General features: G+C 36.6%; 2 protein-coding genes across 2 annotated transcripts; one reads left to right on the forward strand and one right to left on the reverse strand.

Moving 5' to 3' along the window:
- Positions 1-8,848: 8,848 nt before the first annotated feature.
- Positions 8,849-9,775, reverse strand: LOC127665534 (olfactory receptor 5K3-like). Its single transcript, XM_052157944.1, has one exon. It carries the CDS (start codon positions 9,773-9,775, stop codon positions 8,849-8,851), a length of 927 nt encoding a protein of 308 aa, XP_052013904.1.
- Positions 9,776-23,228: 13,453 nt separating this feature from the next.
- LOC127665536 (olfactory receptor 5K3-like) lies at positions 23,229-24,155 on the forward strand. The gene has a single exon (XM_052157945.1). It carries the CDS (start codon positions 23,229-23,231, stop codon positions 24,153-24,155), a length of 927 nt encoding a protein of 308 aa, XP_052013905.1.
- The last annotated feature ends 369 nt before the right edge of the window (positions 24,156-24,524 follow it).

Genomic DNA, 24,524 nt, shown 5'->3' on the forward strand with positions numbered 1-24,524 from the left:
AGAAGAAAGGTGTCTCAAGAGCAAGCAAAAAAGTAAGAGATATCCCATTTTTCACTCTTAGGAGTTCTACAACAACATCAAAATATACTACAACATCGTATATGCAGGTTCCATGATTGCTGCTTCAGTCGCTGTGAGCCTGTATGAGCCCTTAGTAAATTCCCTGGGCCTTGTGAAAACTTGGTCTTTAATTGTTGGTGATGTGATAAGACTTCTGAACATTTGGGAGGCTGAATGAGTGGAAGGGAGTTCACCAAGTATAGCCTTGAAAAGGATATCAGGACTTTTGGCACCATCTCTTCTCTTTTGTTACCTGCCTACCATATAGGGACTCATGGCTCCAGTTGCATATGTAGCAGAGGATAATCTTATTGGACATCAATGAGAGGAGAGGCCCTTGGTACTTTGAAGTCTCGATGCTCCAGTATAGGGTAATTCTAGGACAGGGAAGCAGGAGTGGGTGGCTGGGTGAGGGAACACCCTCATAGAAGCAGGAGAAAGGGGGATGCTATAGGGGATTTTCAGAGGGGAAACAAGGAAAGGGATGACACTTGAAATGTAAATAAATAAAATATTTAATAAAAATTAAAAAAGATTTTCTATATTATATAATTTATCTATGATATATTGTATATGGCTAGACTAAAGCAAATTGGTTTAAATGGGAAACAAAATAACTTTGTTTTTCTTTTATATGTTTTTTATTTGTAAGATTTTTTTCAATTATTTTCCCGTATATGTCTATATGTGCATGTGTACACAGGGTGTAGATACCTATGGAGAACAGAAGCTTGAAGGAATCCTGGAACTAGATTTATAGATAGTTATCAATCTTCTGACATGGGTGCTGGAAACTTAGGCTCTCTGGAAGAGCCATAGGGCTTCTTAACCACTGAGCAATCTCTTAAGCCCCTTTGTGAAATTTTTGTCTCATTTTTTATCCCAGGTATTTGCCTGAGTGAAAGAAACATGATTATATTTATAAGGGACATCCAATAACTTGTCAAAAAGAGCCAAAAAGATGCACTAACTTAATATCAAGTGGTTTCAAAGATGAGAACTTACGTAGGTGGAGACAGCTGGTTGCTGAATACAGGGAAAGCATGCTAGAAGTTTCCCTCCAACTGTCTCATCCTTCATAGTGCCAGACTTGCTAGACAGGTAGCTAGTGTCTAAAAATCTGCAAAAGTAGGCTTTGGATCTTTCATACTATAATACCAACTTGCCAAGAAAGGTATATTTACTGGTGCAACAGTGGAAGAACTGTTATTAGCATGGATGACTGCTTTCTGATTGAGTCTGAGACTCACCCTGATGAAGGAGTTCATGTTCAGAACTGTGGCTCTGGTCAAAAGCCCCTGGATGATTTTAGATAATATGAGTTAGCAGAAATCTTTTTTGTTGTTGTTGTTGTTGAATGGTTATGTGCATGCTAAATATTTAAATGTGTAGCCATTAGTTTATGTCCTCAGCATTGATTAAAAAGTTTTTCTTTGCAATAACTGACAGTGGATGAAGACTTATTGTTCACCCATCCTGGTCAGCAAGATCAATCTCCACAGGTCAAAGGAAATGATAAAAATATGAGTGGCTAACCAGGAGGACTTCAGGTATTTGAACTTGAATAGTACAAACAAATCATTTCAAATTTTCATTACAAAAGTAATCAAAACATGAGGTGACATTTACAGTCATCTAAGTTTAAACCAATACAAGTACATAGGAAGAATGAATATGTTTTATCTTTCTTTCCTTCTTCTTCTTCTTCTTCTTCTTCTTCTTCTTCTTCTTCTTCTTCTTCTTCTTCTTCTTCTTCTTCTTCTTCTTCTTCTTCTTTTTAATGTCTGTACGGCCTGATCTTACAGAAGCATTTTCTTTTCTTTTTTTAAATTTTTAAAAAATTTTTCTATATTCTTTGTTTACATTCCAAATGCTTTCCCCTTTCCTGGTTCCCCCTTTCCCATTGGTCTCTTAAGCCCTCTTCCCTCTGCCCATTTCCCAATCACCCCTCCCATTTCTCTGTCCTGGTACTCCTCTTGATCTGAAAGGATCAAGTCTTTTCAGAACCAAGGCCTTCTCCTTCCCTCTTCCTGGGTATCATTTGATATGCTAATTGTGTCTTGAGAATTCAGAGCATCTGTGCTAATTAATATCCACTTATCAGTGACTGCATTCCATGTGTATTCTTTTGTGATTGGGTTACCTCACTTAGGATGATATTTTCCAGTTCCAACCATTTGCCTAAGAATTTCATGAATTGTGATGCATTCTTGGATTCGGTTGGCCAGGATTTTGTTCAGTATTTTTGCATCAATGTTCATGAGGGAGATTGCTCTGAAGTTCTCCTTCCTTGTTTGGTCTTTGTTTGGTTTAGTTATAAGCATGATTGTGGCTTCATAGAATGAGTTGGGTAGTGTTCCTTGAGTTTCTATTTCGTGGAAAAGTTGGAAGAGTATCAGTATTAACTCTTCTTTGAAGATCTGATAGATTCCCCGCTAAACCCCCGGTCCTGGGCTTTTTTTTTTTTTTTTTTTTTTGAAGGGAGACTATTAATGGCTGCTTCTATTTTCTCAGGGCTTATAAGACTATTTAGATGGTTTATCTGATCCTGTTTTAACATTGGCACCTGGTATGTATCTAGAAAGTTTTCCATTTCATCCAGGTTTTCAAACTTTGTTGAATATAAACTCTTGTAGTAGGATCTGATGATTTTTTGAATTTCCACAGTTTCTGTTGTTATGTCTCCCTTTTAATGTCTGATTTTATTAATTTGGATACTGTGTCTGTCCCCTCTGGTTAGTCTGGTTTCAAAGAACCAGTTCCTTGTTTTGTTGATTCTTTTTATAGCTCTTTTTGTTTCTGCTTGGTTAATTTCATCTTTAAGTTTAATTATTTCCTGCTGTCTACTCCTCGTGGAAGTATTTGCTTCCTTTTGCTTTGTTTTGTTCCTTTCCATCAAGTGCACTGTCAAGTTGTTAGTTTAAGCTCTCTCCATTCTCTTTTTTGGAGGCACACAGAGCTATGAGTTTTCCTCTTAGCACTACTTTCATTGTGTCCCATAAATTTTGGTATGATGTGTCTTCATTTTCATTGAATTCTAAAAAGTCTTTAATTTCTTTCTTTATTTCTTACTTGTTCAAGCTATCATTGAGAAGAGCATTGTTGGAAGTCCATGTGTATGTGTGTTCTCCATTGCTTTTGTTTGAGCTTAAGACCAGCCTTAGGCTGTGGTGATCTGATAAGATACATGGAATAATTTCAATATTTCTATATCTGTGGGGCCTGTTTTGTGACCAATTATATGGTCAATTTTGGAGAAGGTACCATGAGGTGCTGAGAAGAAGGTATATTCTTTTGCTTTAGGGTGGAATGTCTGTTAGATCCAGTTGGTCCATAACTTCAGCTAGTTTCACTGTATCTCTGTTTAATTTCTGGTTCCATGACTTGTACATTTTTGACAGTGGGGTGTTGAAGTCTCCCATTATTACTGTGTGGGGTGCAAGGTGTGCTTTGCACTTTAGTAAAGTTTCTTTTATGAATGTGGGTGCCGTTGTGTTGGGAGCGTAGATGTTCAGAATTGAGAGTTCATCTTGATAGACTTTTTCTTTGACCAATATGAAGGAAGTGTCCCTCCTTATCTTTTTTGACAACTTTTGGTTGAAAGTCAATTTTATCTGATATAAGAATGGCCACTCCAACTTGTTTCTTGGGACTATTTATTTGGAAACTTGTTTTCCATTCTTTGACTCTTAAATAGTGCCTGTCTTTGTCACTGAGGTGGGTTTCTTGTATGCAGCAAAACGTTGGGTCCTGTTTACGTATCCAATCCATTAGTCTAGGTCTTTTTATAGGGGAATTGAGACCATTGATATTAAGAGATATTAAGAAAAAGTGATTGTTGCTTACTGTTATCTTCTTAGTTAAAGGTGACATTCTGGTTGTATAGCTATCTTCTATTGGGTTTGATGAAAGATTACCTTGTTGATTTTTCTACAGTATGGTTCATTGTCTTGTGTTGGTATTTTCCACCCATTATCCTTTGCAGAGCCAGATTTGTGGGAAGATACTGTGTAAATTTGCTTTTGTCATGGAATGTCTTGTTTTCTACGTCTATGGTAATTGAAAGTTTTGCTGGATATAGTAGTCTGGGCTGCCATTTATGTTCTTTTAGGGTTGGTATGATATCTGCCCAGGCTCTTCTGGCTTTCATAGTTTCTGGTGAGAAGTCTGATGTAATTCTGATAGCTCTGCCTTTATATGCTACTTGACCTTTTTCTCTTACTGCTTTTAATATTCTTTCTTTGTTTAGTGCATTTCGTGTTTTGATTATTACACATAAAATCAGACACACTTATGATTATAGCGTAGAAAGTGGGGACTAACCTTGAACACATGGGCACAGGAGAAATGTTTCTGAACAGAACACCAATGGCTTATGCTCAAAGAACAAGAATCGACAAATGGGACCTCATAAAACTGCAAAGCTTCTGTAAGGCAAAGGACATAGTCAATAGGACAAAACAGCAACCAACAAATTGGGAAAAGATCTTTACTAACTCTACATCCAATAGAGGGATAACATCCAATGTATACAAAGAACTCAACATGTTAGTCTCCAGAGAATCAAATAACTCTATTAAAAAATGGGGTGCAGAGCTAAACAGGGAATTCTCAACTGAGGAAACTGAAATGGCTCTAAAGCACCGAAAGAAATGTTCAGCATCCTTATTTATCAGGGAAATGCAAATCAAAACAACACTGAGATTCCACCTTATACAAGTCAGAATGGCTAAGATGAAAAACTCAGGAGACAGCAGATGCTGGAGAGGATGTGGGGAAAGAGGAACACATCTCCATTGTTGGTGGGATTGCAAGCTGGTAAAACCTGCAAAAAAAAATTCTGGAAATTAGCTTGGCAATTCCAAAAAGCTAATAGAAAAGAAACTGGGGAAGACCCTTGAGAATATCGGTACAAGGGGAAAGTTCCTGAACAGAACACCAATAGCATATGCTCTAAGATCAAGAATTGACAAATGGGACCTCATAAAATTACAAAGTTTCTGTAAAGCAAAGGACACCATCAAAGGACAAATTGGCAACCAACAAATCGGGATAAGATCTTCACCAACCCTACATCAGATAGAGGGGTAATATCCAATATATACAAAGAACTCAAGAAGTTAGACCCCAGAAAACCAAATAACCCTACTAAAAATGGGGTACAGAGTTAAACAAAGAATTCTCACCTGAACAACTTCGGATGGCAGAGAACATTTAAAAATGTTCAACTTCATTAGTCATCAAGGAAATTCAAATCAAAACAACCCTGAGATTTCATCTTACACCAGTCAGAATGGCTAAGATTAAAAACTCAGGAGACAGCAGGTGTTGGCGAGGATGTGGAGAAAGAGGAACACTCCTCCACTGCTGGTGGGGTTGCAAATTGGTAAAACCACTCTGGAAATCAGTCTGGCGGTTCCTCAGAAAACTGGGCACATCACTTCCAGAAGATCCTGCTATACCACTTCTGGTATTCCCCAGAATGTAATAAGGATACATGCTCCACTACGTTCATAGCAGCCCTATTTATAATAGCCAGAAGCTGGAAAGAACCCAGATATCCCTCAACAGAGGAATGTATACAGAAAATGTGGTTTATAAACACAACGGAGCACTATTCAGCCATTAGAATCAATGAATTCATGAAATTCTTAGGCAAATGGATGGAGCTGGAGAACATCATACTAAGTGATGTAACCCAGTCTCAAAAGATCAATCATGATATGCACTCACTAATAAGTGGATATTAGCCTGGAAAACTGGAATACCCAAAACATAATCCACACATCAAATGAGGTACAAGAACGGAGGAGTGGCCCCTGGTTCTGGAAAGACTCAGTGGAGCAGTATAAGGCAAAACCAGAACAGAGAAGTGGGAAGGGGTGGGTTGGAGAATAGGGGGAGGGAAGGGGGCTTATGTGACTTTTGGGGAGTGGGTGACCAGAAAATGGGAAATCATTTGAAATGTAAATAAAAAATATATCGAATGAAATAATAAATAAATAAATAAATAAACAAGAGATATTAAGGAATAGTGATTATTACTTCCTGTCATTTTTTTCAATTCTTTTTTTATTTGATATATTTATTTGATTTTTTTTATTTGATATATTGACTAATGAAGTTGAGCATTTTTTAAGATGCTTCTCTGCCATCCGAAGTTCTTCAGGTGAGAATTCTTTGTTTAACTCTGTACTCCATTTTTAGTAGGGTTATTTGGTTTTCTGGGATCTAACTTTTATGAGGTCCCATTTGTCAATTCTTGATCTTAGAGCATACGCTATTGGTGATCTGTTCAGAAACTTTCCCCCATACCGATGTCCTCAAGGGTCTTCCCAAGTTTCTTTTCTATTAGCTTCAGAGTGTCTGGCTTTATGTGAAGGTCCTTGATCCATTTGGAGTTAAGCTTGATATTATTTTTTATATTTGATTGGTTATCTTTTTTGGGGTTTGATAAAAGAAGAGTACTATCTTGCTTTTTCCAGGGTGAAGTTTCCCACCTTGGATTGGTGTTTTCTACCTATTATCCCTTGTAGGTCTGGGGTTGCGGAAAGATATTGGGTAAAGTTGGTGTTGTCATGGAATATCTTGGTTTCTCCATCTATGGTGATTGAGAGTTTTGCTGGGTATAGTAGTTTTGGCTGGCATTTGTGCTCTCTTAGAGTCTGCATGAGCTCTGCCCAGGATCTTCTAGCTTTTATGGTCTCTGGTGAGAAGTCTGGTGTGATTCTGATAGGTCTTCCTTTATATGTTACTTGGCCTTTTTCTTACTGCCTTTAATATTCTTTCTTTGTTCAGTACATTTGGGGTTTTGATTATTATGTGATGGGAGGTATTTCTGTTCTGATCCAGTCTGTTTGGAGTTCTGTAGGCTTCTTGTATATTCATGGGCATCTCTCTCTTTAGGTTAGGGAAGTTTTCTTCCATAATTTTATTGAAGATATTTGCTGGCCCTTTAAGTTGTAAATCTTCACTTTCATCTATGCCAATAATCCTTAGGTTTGGCCTTCTCATTGCATCCTGGATTTCCTGGATGTTTTGTGTTACAAGCTTTTAGCATTTTACATTTTCTTTGACTGTTGAGTCCATGGTTTCTATGATATTTCCGGCATCTGAGATTCTTTTCTTCTATCTCTTGTATTCTTTTGTTGACTTCCTTCCTGCTTGCTGAATCATAGATTCCATTCCTAATGTCAGCTAGCAAGGTCTATTCTTTTTTTTAAAATTTTTTCAGGTATTTATTTATTTATTTTCCTATATTCTTTGTTTACATTCCAAATGCCTTCCCCTTTCCTGGTTCCCCCCTCCCCATAAGTCCCATAAGCCCTCTTCCCTCCACCCATTCCCCAATCACCCCCTCCCATTTCTCTGTCCTGGTACTCCCCTACAATGCTGGATCAAGCCTTTCCAGGACCAGGGCCCTGGATATAAGTCATGGGATTATTTCAATCCTCTAATATCTGTTGAAGTCTGTTTTGTGACCAATTATATGGTCAATTTGGAGAAGGTACCATGAGGTAGTGAGAAGAAGGTATATTCTTTTTATTTAGGATGAAATGTTCTAAAGATATCTGTTAAATCCATTTGGTCCAAAACTTCTGTAAGTTTCACTGTGTCTCAGTTTAGTTTGTGTTTTCCTGATCTGTCCATTGAAAAGAGTGGCATGTTGAAGTCACCCACAATTATTGTGTGAGGTGCAGTGTGCGCTTTGAATAAAGTTTCTTTTATGAATCTGGGTGCCCTTGCATTTGGCACATAGATGTTCATAATTGAGAGTTCTTCCTGGTAGATTTTTCCTTTGATGAATATAAAGTGTCCTTCTGTATCCTTTTTGATGACTTTTGGTTGAAAGAATTATACAAGAATCAACAAAACCAGGAGCTGGTTCTTTGTGAATATCATCAAGATAGGTAAACCTTTAATCAGACTAAACAGAGGGCACAAAAACAGATTAACAAAATTAACAAATTAAACAAATCAACAAATTTCATTTTCAGAAATGAAAGGGGAATAATAGCAGCATAAACTGAGGAAATTCAAAAATCATCAGATCCTACTACAAATGCCTATACTCAACAGAAGTGGATAATCTGCATGAAATGGACACTTTCTAGACAGGTACTAAATATCAAAGTTAAATCAGGATCAGATAAACAAGCCCATAACCCTAAGAAATTGAAGTGCTCATTGAAAGTCTGCCAACAACAACAAAAAAGGGAGGGGGTGAGTTTGAAACAGGGGAAGGACAGATGGCTTATGGGACTTTCAGGGAGGGGAAAAACAGGAAAGAGGAAATCATTTGAAATGTAAATAAAGAATATATCTAATAAAAAAATAAAATTTTGACTGAGATTTAATCTGTATGAATCAGAGTCAAAAATTAGGTGAAGGTAAAACTAGACAAGCATACAGCTAGCTTCAAAGAAGTGGAAATTCTAACAAAGCAATGATTTGTTAGAAAGGACATTGCAATGTTTTTGAGATTTTATGATTTTGGATCAACGGTTTTACCAATAATTATATAAAAAGCTACCTTTACACATGCTAATGTACATTTCCAGCATTTGTAGGATTGTCAAGAACTAATTCCTTTTATGACTTCTAATACATCTAGCATCTAAGATTTCTAAGTGAAATTTAATAATCTGATTTCTTCTGGCATAATGTGAATAAAGTATATTGTATTTCTATTATTTAATGTAAAACATTACAAAATTGTGCTTTTCTGCCTTTTTATAAGTATCCATAGATTTACTTGAAGTTCAAGTTCATTTTCAAAGAGCTGTTACTAATGTTTCTTCATTACTCTTTTCATCACATTAATTACTTCCTTATTTCTCAGACTATAAATAAATGGGTTTAATAAAGGAATTACCAGAGTATAAAAAATAGCAACCGGTATGTCTTTATACTCTTCATCAATTGAACTTGGTCGAATATACATATAGAGGAGAGACCCATAGAATATTGACACAGACAGAAAGTGGGATGCACAGGTAGATAAAGCTTTGCTTCTTCCCTCCCTGGACTTCATTCTGAATATAGTGAAAAGAATATAGAAATAAGAAATGAGGACTATTGTAATGGTAAAAGTTTGAATTGAACCAGCAAAGATGAGTACCATCAGTTCATTGATATAAGGGTCTACACATGAGAGTCTGTATAGTGGAAGGATATCACAAAAGAAGTGCTTGATTGTATGAGACCTGCAGAATGTTAACCTGAACAAGAATCCTATTGGAATCATTGAATGTAGGTTTCCTGCTATGTAGGCTCCCATGGTCATCTGAAGGCAGAACTTCTTGGACATCATTGTGTGGTACTGCAGTGGGTTGCATATGGCCACATAGCGGTCATAGGCCATTGCTGCCAGAAGAAAGCAGTCTGTAGTTTCAGCAAGACAGAGAAAATAGAACTGTGCCATGCATTCATAGAGAGAAATCCTCCTGTCCACAGAAAAGAAGTTCTCTAGCATCTTGGGAGTGATGGCACAGGAGCAGCAGGAGTCCATCAGAGCCAGGTTGCCCAGAAAGATGTACATGGGTGTGTGGAGACGAGGCTCCATGTAGATCAAGGCCACAAGCCCAAGGTTTCCCACCATGGTGACCACATAGATAGCAGAGAACAGTAAGAACAGAAGTGTCTTCAAGTCTGGGTGATCTGAGAATCCTATGAGGATGAACTCTGTTGTCAAGGAGTAGTTGTCCTTGGTCATCTTCAGCTTCTCTGTTGACAAGTGATAAGGATGTCTGATTGCAACTGTGGTCTGTTCATTCCCTTCTTTACTTTATATATCAGACAGGAGATTTCTTTTTCAAGTTTACCCACTGTCTTTGTAATGAAGCTCTGTAGTTTCTAGTTTTTTTTCCTTTAAAAGATAACCATCTTTGTATCTCAAAGCTCACTGAACTACTTGATACCTCCAGGGTGGAAAAGTAAATTGAAAAAGGGTTGCTTTCGTGCAAGCATGTAAAAACACAAAAAAACTTTAAGTTGCTCAGATTTGGTTTTGTGTCCTCAAATAAATTGTTTTATTTTTCATTTTTCCTCTCACCTTCTACCCCCAAATTAAAATCAGTTGTATATAAATATGACAAAATTGCTTTCATATCTTTCCCAGGTGGAATGTATTTTAAAAAGTGTCAGAGGTATTTTAAATGTATACATTAGAGATTGCAGAAAAATCACTAATGCTAATGGGGAGAATTTCATGTTTAATGCAATAACATTGAGATGGTTGAAGAAGTAAATCTTCATAGATTACTATGTCTCAGTTCTCTTTCCCTCTGTCATAAAAACTTTCATGAATAGTGACTTCCCCATGGCATTATTCATGTTTCCTTTCCCAAAATTTCTAAATCCTTTTTCTTTTCAGTAAAAGACATTTTACATGTGAAACTGTATAACCAAATTTTAACTCAGTTTTCTAGACAACACTAGTGTCTTATTCTGAATAGTGAGTCCATATCATCCGTAATTTTTAACTATACTATATATATTTTGAGTATTATTGCTACAGAATTCTGAAATAGAATATGTGATGATGTAAAAAAAAAAAGATGAATTCCAGCCCCACCTTCAGTAAGTGACTTTGATCAGGTGACCTGATTTTCTGTATCCTAATAGTGAATCCCAGGGATAGCTTTCCTTTGCTCATAGCATTATTTCTTTAAGAAGAGTCTTGATGCAGTTTTCTTGAAGTCATCTAAGACATCTGGTTCTCACAAACAATTAGCTTGGAAGAGGTCAGGGAAGGAAAAGAACATGATCAAAATATACTGTATGGAAAAAACTTAAAGAAAGAAATGTTTATTTAATAAAAAGAATCTAAAAGGACAATGTTCAACAACTTCCTTTATGAAAGAAGGACTTCCTTTATCATAATGCTTCTTAGAATATTGTGATTTTCTATATAATAGTATAGTAGATAAAATCTGTTAAAAAATTTTTGTGTCTTAAACTTGTTTCCAATGTTTAGTCCAAGAACTTTTTAAACTTTAAATGAATATTAGAATTTTAGTTAGTTTCCTGTTATCAGTGGTATATTAGGACATATGACCAAAGCTAATCATGCTAATTTGATGGTCTTAATGTGTTTATATTTTTATAATCAGAACAATTAAAGAAGACAGTAGAAATTTCCTTGTTCTAATAACTAAATGCAATATATAAAGTTATCATAACTTGCATTACTAGTGGAATATTTTGTGATTTTGTGTATATTCTAAAATCTCATCCTTTCAGAAAGCCAAATTATTATTGTTTTCATACATGTTTCATATATCAAGACAAGAAAGGAGTTGAAAGTTAGGAAGAATATCAGTAGTAATTAATATATCTGATGGCAAAGTTAAAAGAAGAAATAAATTATAATACCTTTTTTTACCTGATTTTACTGAGAGGATTTTTTCTCAGTACATGCTTTCCTTTAAGGTACTAGTGTCAGAACTCATGATAATCTATGTATAATGCTATAAATATTTGCATTTAAGAGAATGAAAATCCCAGAGGTGACCTACAAGTCCATGTTAATAATTATGCCCATTACACTGCAAAGTTTCTAACTTTTCAAATAAGTCCCAAAGGTTTCTTTGCACTGATTCGAGAGCTTTTCAGCCGATGATTTTTTTTTGAAAATTACACTTTCTTGCTAAAGAATTTTTATCAGTACCCAATTACTTTTTAGACCTGATCCATTTTCCACATTGTAGAATTCCAGATACTTCACAGCCTATCTGTTTTTTATTTCTAAATGGTGTTTCATTGAGTAAGCATATGGCATTTTTGTTATCCACTCATCTATTGAATCACATCTAGGTCAATTCCATTTGAAGGCTACTGTGAATTGAACAGGAATGAACACTGCTAAGCAATTATCTTTGGTGTAGGATAATAAATGTCTATTTGAGCATATGTAAAGGAATAGTATAGTTGGGTCATATGGTAGATTTATTTTTCTTTTTAAAGGATTTTCTGCATAGATTTCTGAGTGACTACATCAATTTGCATTCCCATCAGAAGCGAATGAGAGTTCCCTTTCCCCAACACCAGCAGCAAAATTTGTTGTCAGTTGTGTAGTTGTTCTTCACTGTTCTGACTGGGGAGGGATTAAATCTCAGTTGCTTCAGTTTTCATTTTCCTAATTGCTAAGGATAATGAATACCTTTTAAGGTATTTCTTAGCCATTTTTTCATATTTTAATTTTTCTGTTCATAAATATAGATACACAGATACAAGTATAATTAAATGTTTCTATTATACACATTACATTCCAAACCTATAAATATATTTATTATATATTCCATGCTATATTCATATACCAATGTACAAAAATGGATATATCATTATAGCTGTGTAATTACTCAATTGCATTGCATGAAATTAGTGCTGTACAATAGAGATCTTACTATATCTACTTATCTGTACAGCTATCTATTTTATATTATTTTATTTTTATTATTCATTTTATTCATTTACATTTCAAATGATATCCCCCTTCCCAGTTTCCTCTCCACCATCCCCCCATCCTATCTCCTCTCTTTCCCCTTCCCCTGCCTCTATGAGGGTGCTCCTCCACCTACTCTCCCACTCCCATGTCACTGTTCTAGCATCCTCCTACATTGGGGGCAACAAACCTTCATAGGACCAAGGGCGTGCCCTCCCCTTTATGTCAGATAAGGTCATACATATGCATCTGGAGTGATGGAGCCCTTCAGTTATACCCTTTGGTTAATAGTTTAATCTATGGGAGCTCTGACAGTTCAGTTAGTTGATATTGTTCTTCTTATGGTGTTGTAATCCCCTTTAGCTCCTGCAGTCATTCTGCTAGTTCTTCCACTAGGGTCCCCAGGAACATTTCTGGGTAAAAATTTTTGAGATGAAGAACCAAGTGAGCTGCAGCCAAGATAGAAGTAACTGAGATGGAGAAAACCCAAAGTCTGTCCTACTGGGATGAAAACTTTGGGATCACCTTTAAGCAGTTCCTGCAGCTAAAAAGTACTTCAAGAAAAACCAAGGCAAAAAGGTGGAGACTCTGGAGGTCTTGGTTGACAAACTCAAGCTGACAAAAGGACACATTAGGACTTGGTTCTTTGAGAAAAGGCTTTAGATGAGGCTCAAGCAGTTGTCTAAGGATGGCAAGAATTGGGAAATGTATAGTTGCCAACTCCACACTGAGAAATTGACATACATTAATGAAGTATCTTTCCCTCATTATAATACCATTACAGGGTTGGGGTTGGAACAGCATGGAGTAAATTGCCATTTTATTTACTATATATCAATAGTAAGTATTGTCAACATGCCTTATAATACTTAATTGTACAGAGCCATATTGGGAGTCATACCACATGGTAGGAACTTGATATTAGCCTAGGACAATCCCTGCCTTCAGGCAGGAATCTCACAATAGGGAAGTAGGTTAGATCAGGAATTTTTATCCTAGCGTGGAGAAACTCAGAGTGAAGGTTAAGCTCATTGTTCCTCCAGGTCTACGAATTCCTGAATTAAGCAGGTGACCCACCCAGCTGCCAGAGCAGTTGAGACAAGGACTGCCAGGAGAAGCTAGCCGACTTCTGCAAGAACTCAGCCTGGATCTAGGGGGAAGGGCTTGCCCAAACTGTTAAAGGGTCTGACTGCCATTAAAGTTGGGGCCTCAGTCAGTAAAATATTGTCCTGTCCTTCTTTCTTTTCACCCCTTCCCCATCTACCCCTCAGCTTCTGTTCCAGCAACCCAGTTCGTAATAACTGTAGGCAGCTATGGAATATAACAGATTGACGCCTGGACCCAGGGATGGATACAAGAAGGCTTCCTGAGGTGACCATGTCTTGGCGAAGCTTCACGAAAAATGGAAAAAGATGGTATCCTGCATGGTGAGCAACTCTAGGTGCTAGAGGATACAGACTAAGTGAGGCAGTGTAGACCCAGTGCTGAACTCGCTTAGAGGGCAGACAGTGGAAAATGGGGTAGGAACTTTTTAGGCATTTGTCCACAGCTCTTAAGAGCTGATTCAGGCAAAAAAAGAAAATGGTTTAAAAATAGGCATATGTCCGCAGCCTCCAAGAGCTGCTTTAAGAGGAAAATGGATGTAATTGCTTAACAAGCGTGCTTCTCTTTCTGTATATCTTTCTGTGTTGTTTGTCCTGGTGCAACGGCCGTTTGTCTATGTGTACATTTATGTCTTCTCCATGTTTTTGTGTGAATGACTGCTTGTTTGTTTCATGTTAAAAAGAAAAATTGGTAAGGATTTCATCTGCTGGCAGCCTATCTCGTAATCTAGCTGCAGTTCATACAGCGGGGACTGATTTAAAGCTGTGCAGCATTGCAGCTCACTCACCGAACAGGCAAACATGGCTGGGGGAAAAGCCACTTTTAAAAGCCCAGAAGCCTCAAGATCTGGGAAAACTTTGGTTTAACTTATGAAATTTGTGTAATTGCTTTATTCTTGTTTCTAATTAGTCTTAACGGTATAAAGTTTTACATATCTTGACTATACAGTTATAAAGTAATTGGTTATTATTTAAATGGTATAGTGTTATTAAGAAAAGGTTAGTTTAAAACTGGTGATTCGGTGTTGGAGCCATCTTAACTAGCTACACATGGCCTAACACAACTCAGGATTTGTTCTTGTTTATAATTGGTCTTAAAGGTATGAGTATATTTTGCATGTCTTGACTATATAGAGTATTGGCTAATAAGTCATTGGACATGATTTAAAAGGTATAATGTTATTAACAAAAAGTTAGATTAAAACTGGTAGTTTAGGGTAGTAGCCATTTTAAACAACACGTGGCATGACTCAACCCAGGAAATACAGGCCTTTAAGATGCTTCTAAATTGGCATTGTGTTTTGTGTGAATCTTGGCCTGGAGATTGGACTTATAAGAAATAAGATTTAAAATAATGTCTCTTTAATAAGTTACACTGTCATACACTTGAACATAAGAACTGGCAGACAAACCTTGTGCTGTAAAAATAATGTTTGCCATTGATTTTAAAGAAAATAGATTGTTTAAAATTGAGATTTGCTTCCAAAGCTCTAATATTGCAAGAAAAAAATTAAGTTACAATAAAAATTGCCAGTGTGCCATTGGGTGCAGTTGGCAATCTGGTTAAAGGCTCATGATTCTTAACATATTTTGTAATTAAGATAATTTTAAGAGTGACACAGCTGTGGCCATTATAGGCCTATTGCCACTTTTCCACAAGTTTATTGGCTACAATAGTAGAAGCAAAATTTAACCCTCCAAGATTAAAAAGATCATCTCAGTGGAAATGTATTTGATATCAAGCAGGTTCCTTTGACTACTATGAAACTACGAGTAGAATTTTTCTGGGAACCCTGAAATTACATGTTCCTTTTGTTATTTAATCCTCAAAATGTCCTTGCAGGACAGGTGGGTTTAGGTCAGGTCTTAGATAAAAGGTTCAGATTAGAAGATATTTGCATTTGAGGAATTTCATACAATGTCCTTACTAAGGACTCAAGGTGGGTCCTTGGGCAGATTAAAAAAAAAAATTACAATTGAGTTAATGCAAAGCTTAGAGCTGCCTCAGTGGAAGCTAGTAAGGAAGCTTGTGAGGAACTGTTTTTGCCTTGCATGCCTCACCTAGGGAGTGTTTGGCTTAAAGAACATTCTTGACTTATCCAGGTGTTGTTAAAAATGCAGTTCAAATCTATGAAAGGTCAATAAAGCTATGTAGAACTTATGAAGGCATTAAAATTTGGCCTGCCTACTGTTGAGTCCAGCTCACACATCTTAATCGTGGGTTCTCTGGAAGGAAAGATGGGTAAGGAACAGGCTGCAAGAGAAATTACATGGAGAGACACAAAACACATGACTTTTGATTTAAGTCTCCATCTTTAATCATTATGCCTCTCTCCCAGGAAACAAAGGCCAACCAAGCCCCTCCCCTGAAGGTTGAAAACCGGTTCTTCTTGTTCTTCAGGAGGTGGGTGGTCAGGTTGCTGGTTGCTATTCTTGAGAGCAGTGGGCAGGGGGATGTCACAATTCCTCCCTTCTATTCTTGAGAGCAGTGGGCAGGGGGAGGTCACAGCCTACTCCCTACAAAATTATTGTAGATTTAAAGGGTTGTTTTTTGCTTTACATTCTGATAATTATAAAAGCATTTGCTTCTAACTTTAAAGAAACAATAAAGCAATTTCATTAGAAGGTTTTTGCTTCAAGGAATGGCTAATAGCCTTACCTCATGTGAGAAAAAAATGTTTTGTCTCTGTTTCAATACAAGAAGCTAGGATCTTAGATTTTTCAGTGTATAATGCTCATGGAATGTTTGTTAAAGGATTTTGCACCTAACTATGGGCTTTAAAATTTTTTAAGTATATGATTTTCAAAGGTTGTTAGGATATATTAATTGCCTTTATCTTATATTAACCTTATCTTAAGCTTGCCACAGGAGGTCTTAAACCTCTGTTTTCAAGGTATAAAACATTTGTTCCTTGCTTCAAGCAGCAATCAAATTAATTATTAATGATTGATCTATTACATGGCAAGCCCTTTTTAGGCAAAATTAATAATTGTTATCCAAAAGATAATTTGTTACTATCAGATCACATGTTTATTCCTTTAAGTTTCTCCTGCTTCAGCACAAATACTCTAGCAGCTATTTTTGAGATGTTAAAAATCAAGCTTTTAATAATAGTAAATATATATATAGCTCATGGTTTATAATTGCTTAAAATTGTTTCCTTTTTTAAAAAAATGGTTTTACAATTGTTTATGCAAATGTAATTCAAATTTCAAAGGATATGTTCTCTAAATGACTGTCCTTTACATATTTGAAAGCTAACCTGAAGGCTAGAGAGACAGCTACAATATACTTATATAATTAATCTTTTAAAAGGTGCCTGGACAAGACCCCTTAAGGCAAGGCACATAAAATTTGTATCCTAGACAGGCTGTATAGAAACAATTGGGTGTACAAGCATATTATTCATATCATCAAAAGGGTAATGGCTTAAAAAATAATTTTGTATTTTTGTGCATATCAAATTATAAAGATTTGTTCTTGATGTCCTCAATTTCTACCTCTACCACATAATGGTGTTAATCCTAGAGGACTTAATGAATTATTACTGATAAATGATACTCATATTTCTAATTTAAAAGATTAAAATATGTGCATGTGACTAATGATTAATTTTTAGGCTTTCTAGTTGCAACTGCTCTAACAGAAAAAGCAACTAAAAATGCTATGTTTATTTTCTATAATTACATAGTTATTGCCTATGTTATGGTATATGCTTGGTGTTCCAACTTGGTTTGGAGCAAACAATGGAACTGGCCATTTAATGAATAAAGGTTATTCATTTGAGATGTCTTTGACAATTTGATTGTTATCTTCAAAGACAGGTAATATAAAACATTTAAAAAAAAACAATATCTTCTTAAAAGAAGAAAAGAGAGGAGAAAATTGTGTCCCTGTGCATATTATTTAAATTATGATTGCATATTTTTAAGAAAATTTTAAAATTTGGATGCCAAGGAACTCCTTGCTGAATGTATATGACATCCTGTAATTAGGCATATTGATGTCTACATGAGATGAAGGAATTCACTTATTGACATATGCCATGATCCTGATTTAATATTGGGGAAGAAGGCATGCCCCCTAAGTTTTTTCCACAGAATGCTGCAGAAGCATGCTAGCTGCCAGAGTGATTGATGTGGCATGCTGATGATGTGTAGGGTATGTACTTGCTGAATGCCCAGACAATGGTAACATAAGAGCTATATTGGGTATATGTTCTTGACTTACTTTAATTGTCAAAGGTCCCAGATTAAATAAACTGCCTTGCTTCAAGCTTTTAGACTTTGTGGGACAGAACATGGAGACTGTTAAACTAGCTTAGAAAAATTCATCTAAAGAGGAGTTATAATGACTCTTCTCTTTCACATGATCAGCTGACTAAACCATAGACTGGTCTAGAAGTAAATCCAATATTGGAGATTCCATTTAAAAAGATGGCTAACAATCTCCTTCAGCCAGCTGAGTTAATTTAAAATTTAGTCTCCACTTTTCCTGAGAAGTAACAGCTTATTTCTTAATACAAAAGGCTACCTCTCCCATCCTAGAGGCCAAGCTTTGTGTCTTTTGAATTGCTAATTCGCAACTGAATTGGATACTTCAAGGACATTGCAGACAAGATAATCCTGTCCCACCTTTAACTCTTGACCTTGTTTGTTAAGCAGACTGGCTGTCTCCACCCTGGCTAACTTGGATGGAAGGATAGTGTGTCTGTTAAAGACACTTGTAGACCCCCTGGCTTCAAAACTTACACAAGTGGAACTCCAAAAAGGGAGCCACATAGAACTTAGTTCTATGTGTGTTTGTTTATGAACAAACATGGGTACCAGTGAAAGGTGTGAGGCAAGGCACCGTATGGGGAGGTAAATTTCTGCTTCTGAGTCCCCAGGAACTACACCTAATTGCATAGGGGCTAACCTTAAAATAATAAGGGGGAGCCTATTACCCCTCCTCTGAAAAAGACGTTATACTATATTTAAGAGGAATTGAGGTCAATGCTTCCCCTCCTTGTTAAGGATATTTATCCACTTGTTTTCTACCTCATCATTTTTTTAGTAATAAAAAAGGAGGAAATGTACAGAACCATATTGGAAGTCATACCACATGGTAGGAACTTGACATTAGCCAAGGACAATCCCTGCCTTCAGGCAGGAATCTGATGTTAGGACAATAGGGAAGTAGGTTACAGCAGGAATTTTTATCCTAGGGTGGAGAAACTCAGAGTGAAGGTTAAGCTCATTGTTCCTCCAGGTCTATGAATTCCTGAATTAAGCAGGTGACCCGCCCAGCTACCAGAGCAGTTGAGGCAAGGACCACCAGGAGACGCTAGACGACTTCTGCCAGAACTCAGCCCGGAGTTTGGGGGGAAGGTCTTGCCCAAACTGTTAAAGGGTCTGACCACCATTAAAGTTGTGGCCTCGATCAGTAAAATATTGTCCTGGCCTTCTTTATTTTCGCCCCTTCCCCATCTATCCTCAGCTTCTGTTCCAGCAACCCAGTTCATAATAGCTGCAGGCAGCTATGGAATACAATACTTAATAGTGACAGAAATCTCCCAACTACAATAATATCCATATTTTTATGCATCATGGTGTACTTCTTCCTCTGTTCCATTCTATACTTACACTATACTCTATACTTACCAGTGATGTCATATAGCAGGGCACAGTTAACAGATGGCACATCAGCTTCCTAATCACAGGATTTCAAGATTAAATAACCAAAGTCACTTGCATTAGTTTACCAGTCTCAGAAAGTGTCACAAATGCCATTGAATTTTCCTCCAAAATACCTCATACCTTTTTCCTTTCCCAATGATTTCTTAAGTCTTTCCTATTCTCCCAGATGAAGAGGCCTAATTGTAACTGCATGATTTGTTCATTTCCCTCTCAACATTTCCATTTTTGGAGGTTCATCTCACATTGGTTTTAGAAGTGTACATCACAATGTATAAACATAAGATCTGAAGAATCTCACCACAAAATGATGAACAGCTATCAGGTTTGCAGCATGGGCCATACACCAGTGCTGCTGATGCCTTGTTTGTGAGGCATGTTGTCTGCCCTGGTGTTGGGCCTCCTCTTAGAAAATAAATTCTCCTTTCCTGATTCTGAGGATTCCTCCTTACTCTTTCTCAGGGATTATGGTTTTGGGTTTTTTTCAAGTATGCTTTTTGAACTGGGTTGTTCAATTTCAGCTTTTGAATGTTTATTAGTGTCAAGGATATTACTTTCCAAGAGGAGACTTTATGATTCTTTAATGAGAAGAAAACTATTTCTGACTCATTGCTTTGTTTCATATTTTTCTAAAGGTCCAGATATTCATGAGCACATTGACTTTCTTTTTTATGACCCTATCTACACAAATGAGAGTCTGATTTTGGAGCATACATGAAGCTAAGTTTTGCAAAATATTCTAACTACTTCAATTCAAAGCCACAAATTTCCATTTTACACTTTCTGGGTGGTTTGTTTTTTTTCTGGGTAGGTGGGTATTTTCAAAAAACTCAACTCTTTTGCATTTAACACTTATCCATTAATTGGTATAGTTCCAAATTCCACATTGTCACTGGGGTGTGGGAAAACCTCTTTGGCTGTTGATACTTGGAGATATTAGACTGCATTTACCCTATGCTGTTGGAAAAGGATCCTAGGCATCTACTTGCCACTGGAAATTGCTCAGAGGAGTTGAGAATGGAGGGTCAGAGTTCCCATGGGCCTGGAATGGAGGGGGATCCCAAACTCCTGGACATCCAGTCACTGCTGGGTCACCAGGAGTTGGGAATGGAGTTGTGTCCCTCTACCTGAGAAATCTGGGTCACAGGGGGCTGGGGGGGAACTCCAGCTTAGATCCTCAGTGATGCCAAGGTCTTTTTCCCCAATTTCTTCTTGATCTGTCAGTAAAGAAAGCCATGAGCCAATTGCTGAGCAAAAGGGACAGGCAGGAATTCTGGGTCCCTGGAAGAGGAAGAAAATATGCAAGAAAAGAGAATGGAGTTTTCCATACTTGAGAGAGAAGAGAACTGGGGAACCATGTGAGATCTCATTCCTATTTTCAAAAGATATTTAATCTCTGGTCCACCCTGAGGAGGTAGTATAAACCCAATTTCCTTGATACCCCTTCCAGGAAAGGAAGCTTACTGGCTAAACCCTCAGGGCTTCTAGATACCTCATTAACATGAAGTACTCTGTAGGGAGTGTGGTCACCTGACTGAGGCATGGGCAAAAGCAGGTAAAGCTCCTACAGTCTTCTCTGAGTTCCTGGAGGGTTCCACCCTGCTCATCCATAACAAGTATCCTGCCACGTTCCAATGCCCCACAAACTGACACTAAGCTTGGGTGAGTAACCAGCCAATGTCTGATTTGATTTATGGCCAACTCCACGAGTTGTAACCTATACCTGGCACTGCTTGAGTGACCAAAAAACAGAGACAAGATTGCCCAGAGACCAAATATGATCTAAAACTTAGAGACAGTAAAACAACTCCTAATGATATTATCCACTGATCATAGATCAGTGCTGTGCTTGGCCATACATCAGAGAAGGTTGGTCTTCCAGCAAATAAGAACACATTCAAAGACCCACAGCCAGACATCGTATAGAGAAATAAGGAGATTGGAACACACAGCATTAAATTGGCCACACCAATTCTCCCCCTTTACTGTAGAGAATGTCTGCAGCACTCGCTGCATCCCTTTATTAGTAAATCACTTACGTGATAATTCTCCCTATAGTCAAAGTCCTGAGTTCTGGTAACATTATGTCATCTTTGGAAAACTTTAATACAATCTCTAGTCTCTGAGCTTTAATTTACTTCTTCTTTTCTAATTGTAACTATTTAATTCAAATGACTAGCAAATGCAGGTTTTGAGAATGGACTTAATACAATCACAATGTAAAACAGTAAACTTATGAATACTAAATACTGAATAAACAAACAAACAAATAAAAAAGTAAACACCACAAGGATTGGTGATAACCCCCACCTTGATTAACATAATAAAGTAAATCTTCCCTACACATTGCTTGAGGACTGTCTCCCATGTGATATCATTGAAATTATACTAGGATTGATGCACAAGTGAACTCCCAGCAAGTATGGTTGCAAACACATGACCTACACAGGATCAAATTAGACCAAATTCCTAGATTGAAAAGGGGGAGGAGACAGAAAATGCCACTCCTAAACCAGAAACTATTTGGAATCAAAATTTTCTGGGAAGAAAAAAGTATCCAGTTCTTTTAAATGAAACACACTTTTGCATTACACACATTTTTCATATTTTATGTGCACAATTATAAAATGAATGATAAAAATCAAGTCACTTAGTTATAAATCTGCCACATTTTTCAAACAAACTTGATCAAATTTGCTTTAATACCATTGACTCACAAGATACTGTTAAGTACATTCAAGTAGTTTGTATGGTTTCAGGGTTAAAATCTCAAGAGAATGGTCCACAGTACAGGGAAATTCCTTTAGGATTTCTTGAGCCATTATAACTGTGCTGTGTGGTGGACATAATTAAGACTGGTCTTACATCATCTTTAATTTTCACTCTCTGAACTCCAACAAGATACTTATATATTTATAAACTCTGGGATCTCTACCATGAAGCAAATTCTTCACTAAAAACTTGGTAAGCTCAAGGAAAAGGAGGTATCAACATTTTTATTGAGGGTTGTTTTCATACTTAAGCAGATTTTATTTCTCTGAAATTTTATGATTTTTATCTTCTTAGATTTTAACTCCTCCATGTTATTCTTTGCTCTTCTCATAAGTGAATTGCATCTGAAAGCAGAATGAGGCAGATTTTCTGTGATTTTCTGGCAGGATGACTTTGTACAGGAAAGATTACAAGAATTCTGTAATAGCACAGGACTACCCATTAAACCTTAGCTATAGGAATTGCATTTAGTTATTACAACAATAAAATTTCTGCTGACTACCTCTGGTTATTTTGATTATGGACAAAACAAAACAAAACAAAAATAAGCCCATTTTGACCATCAAATTAGTATGATTAGTCAATATATTTTACTGCAACATTAATCACATGAAACAGACTTTTAAAGCAAAACAAAATTTAGGTTCCTAGAATTCATATTTCTCTATCCAAATATTAAAAACTTATGTTTACTGGTAAGTTGGTTTTATTAGCTTATGTGCTGGGAAAAATCATATAATATTTTGAGGAGCAACAAAAATATAGAGGTAAAACTACCTATTGCTTAAGCTGTTGACTTTGCACATTTCCTAATAGACTTTTTAACGTAATTATCATACATACAAAGCAGAGTTCTCTCAAGATTGTAACTAGGATGCAGGACTAAGGGCACTGACCCTAGGCAATGGATCTAGGATCAGAATTAACTCTTTTCTCACTGCCTCATGTATTTCATTTCACAGAAGCATGTAATAATGAATACCTATGATGTTTGGGATTTATTTAGAAAAAATTCCAAATACTGTGGGTTGTGTTTGCAGGATAAATTATTCTGCTACACAAAATTATTGTTATTATTATTATTATTATTATTATTACATATTAAAAGTGAAAATGGTCAGGGAACTGTTGCAATCTGACATCCTTATCACTTGACAACAGAAAAACTGAAGATGACTGAAAACAACTACTCCTTGACAACAGAGTTCATCCTCATAGGATTCTCAGATTACCCAGACCTGAAGATATTTCTGTTCCTTGCATTCTCTGCCATCTATCTTGTCACCATGGTAGGAAATCTTGGGCTGGTGGCCTTGATCTACATGGAGCCTCGTCTCCACACACCCATGTACATCTTTCTGGGCAACCTGGCTCTGATGGACTCCTGCTGCTCCTGTGCTATCACTCCCAAGATGTTAGAGAACTTCTTTTCTGTGGACAGAAGGATTTCTCTCTATGAATGCATGGCACAGTTTTATTTTTTCTGTTTTGCTGAAACTACGGACTGCTTTCTTCTGGCAGCGATGGCCTATGACCGCTATGTGGCCATATGCAACCCACTGCAGTACCACAGCATGATGTCCAAGAAGTTCTGCCTTCAGATGACCACAGGAGCCTACATAGCTGGAAACCTGCATTCAATGATTCACATAGGGTTTTTGTTCAGGTTAACATTCTGCAGGTCTCATGTAATCAATCACTTCTTTTGTGATGTCCTTCCACTATATAGACTCTCATGTGTTGACCCTTATATCAATGAACTGATGATACTCATCTTTGCTGGTTCAATTCAAATGTTTACCATCACTACAGTCCTGATTTCTTATTTCTACATTCTTTTCACTATATTCAGAATGAAGTCCAGGGAGGGAAGAAGCAAAGCTTTATCTACCTGTGCATCCCACTTCCTGTCTGTGTCAATATTCTATGGGTCTCTCCTCTACATGTATATTAGACCAAGTTCAGTTAATGAAGAGTATAAAAACATGCCGGTTGCTATTTTTTATACTCTAGTAATTCCTTTATTAAACCCATTTATTTATAGTCTGAGAAATAAGGAAGTAATTAATGTGATGAAAAGAACAATGACGAGACAATAGTAACAGCTCTTTGAAAATGAACTTGAACTTCCAAGTAAATCTATGGATACTTATCAAAAGGCAGAAAAGTAGAAATTTGTAAGGTTTTACATTAAATAATAGAAATACAATATACTGTATTCAAATTATGCCAGAAGAAATGAGATTACCAAATTTTACTTCAAAATCTTAGATGCTAGATGTATTAAATGTCATAAGAGGAATTACTTCTTGACAAATCCTACAAATGCTGAAAAACACATGTTAGCATGTGTAAAGGTAGCTTTTTATTAATTATTGGTAGACCTTTGATCCAAAACCTTAAAATAAAATCTAAAAAACATTGTAACATCTTTTCTAATAAATACTTGCTTAAAATTTCCACTCCTT

The sequence above is a fragment of the Apodemus sylvaticus genome, chromosome 15 (genome assembly GCF_947179515.1).
Source record: "Apodemus sylvaticus chromosome 15, mApoSyl1.1, whole genome shotgun sequence".
Classification (NCBI taxonomy): domain Eukaryota; kingdom Metazoa; phylum Chordata; class Mammalia; order Rodentia; family Muridae; genus Apodemus; species Apodemus sylvaticus.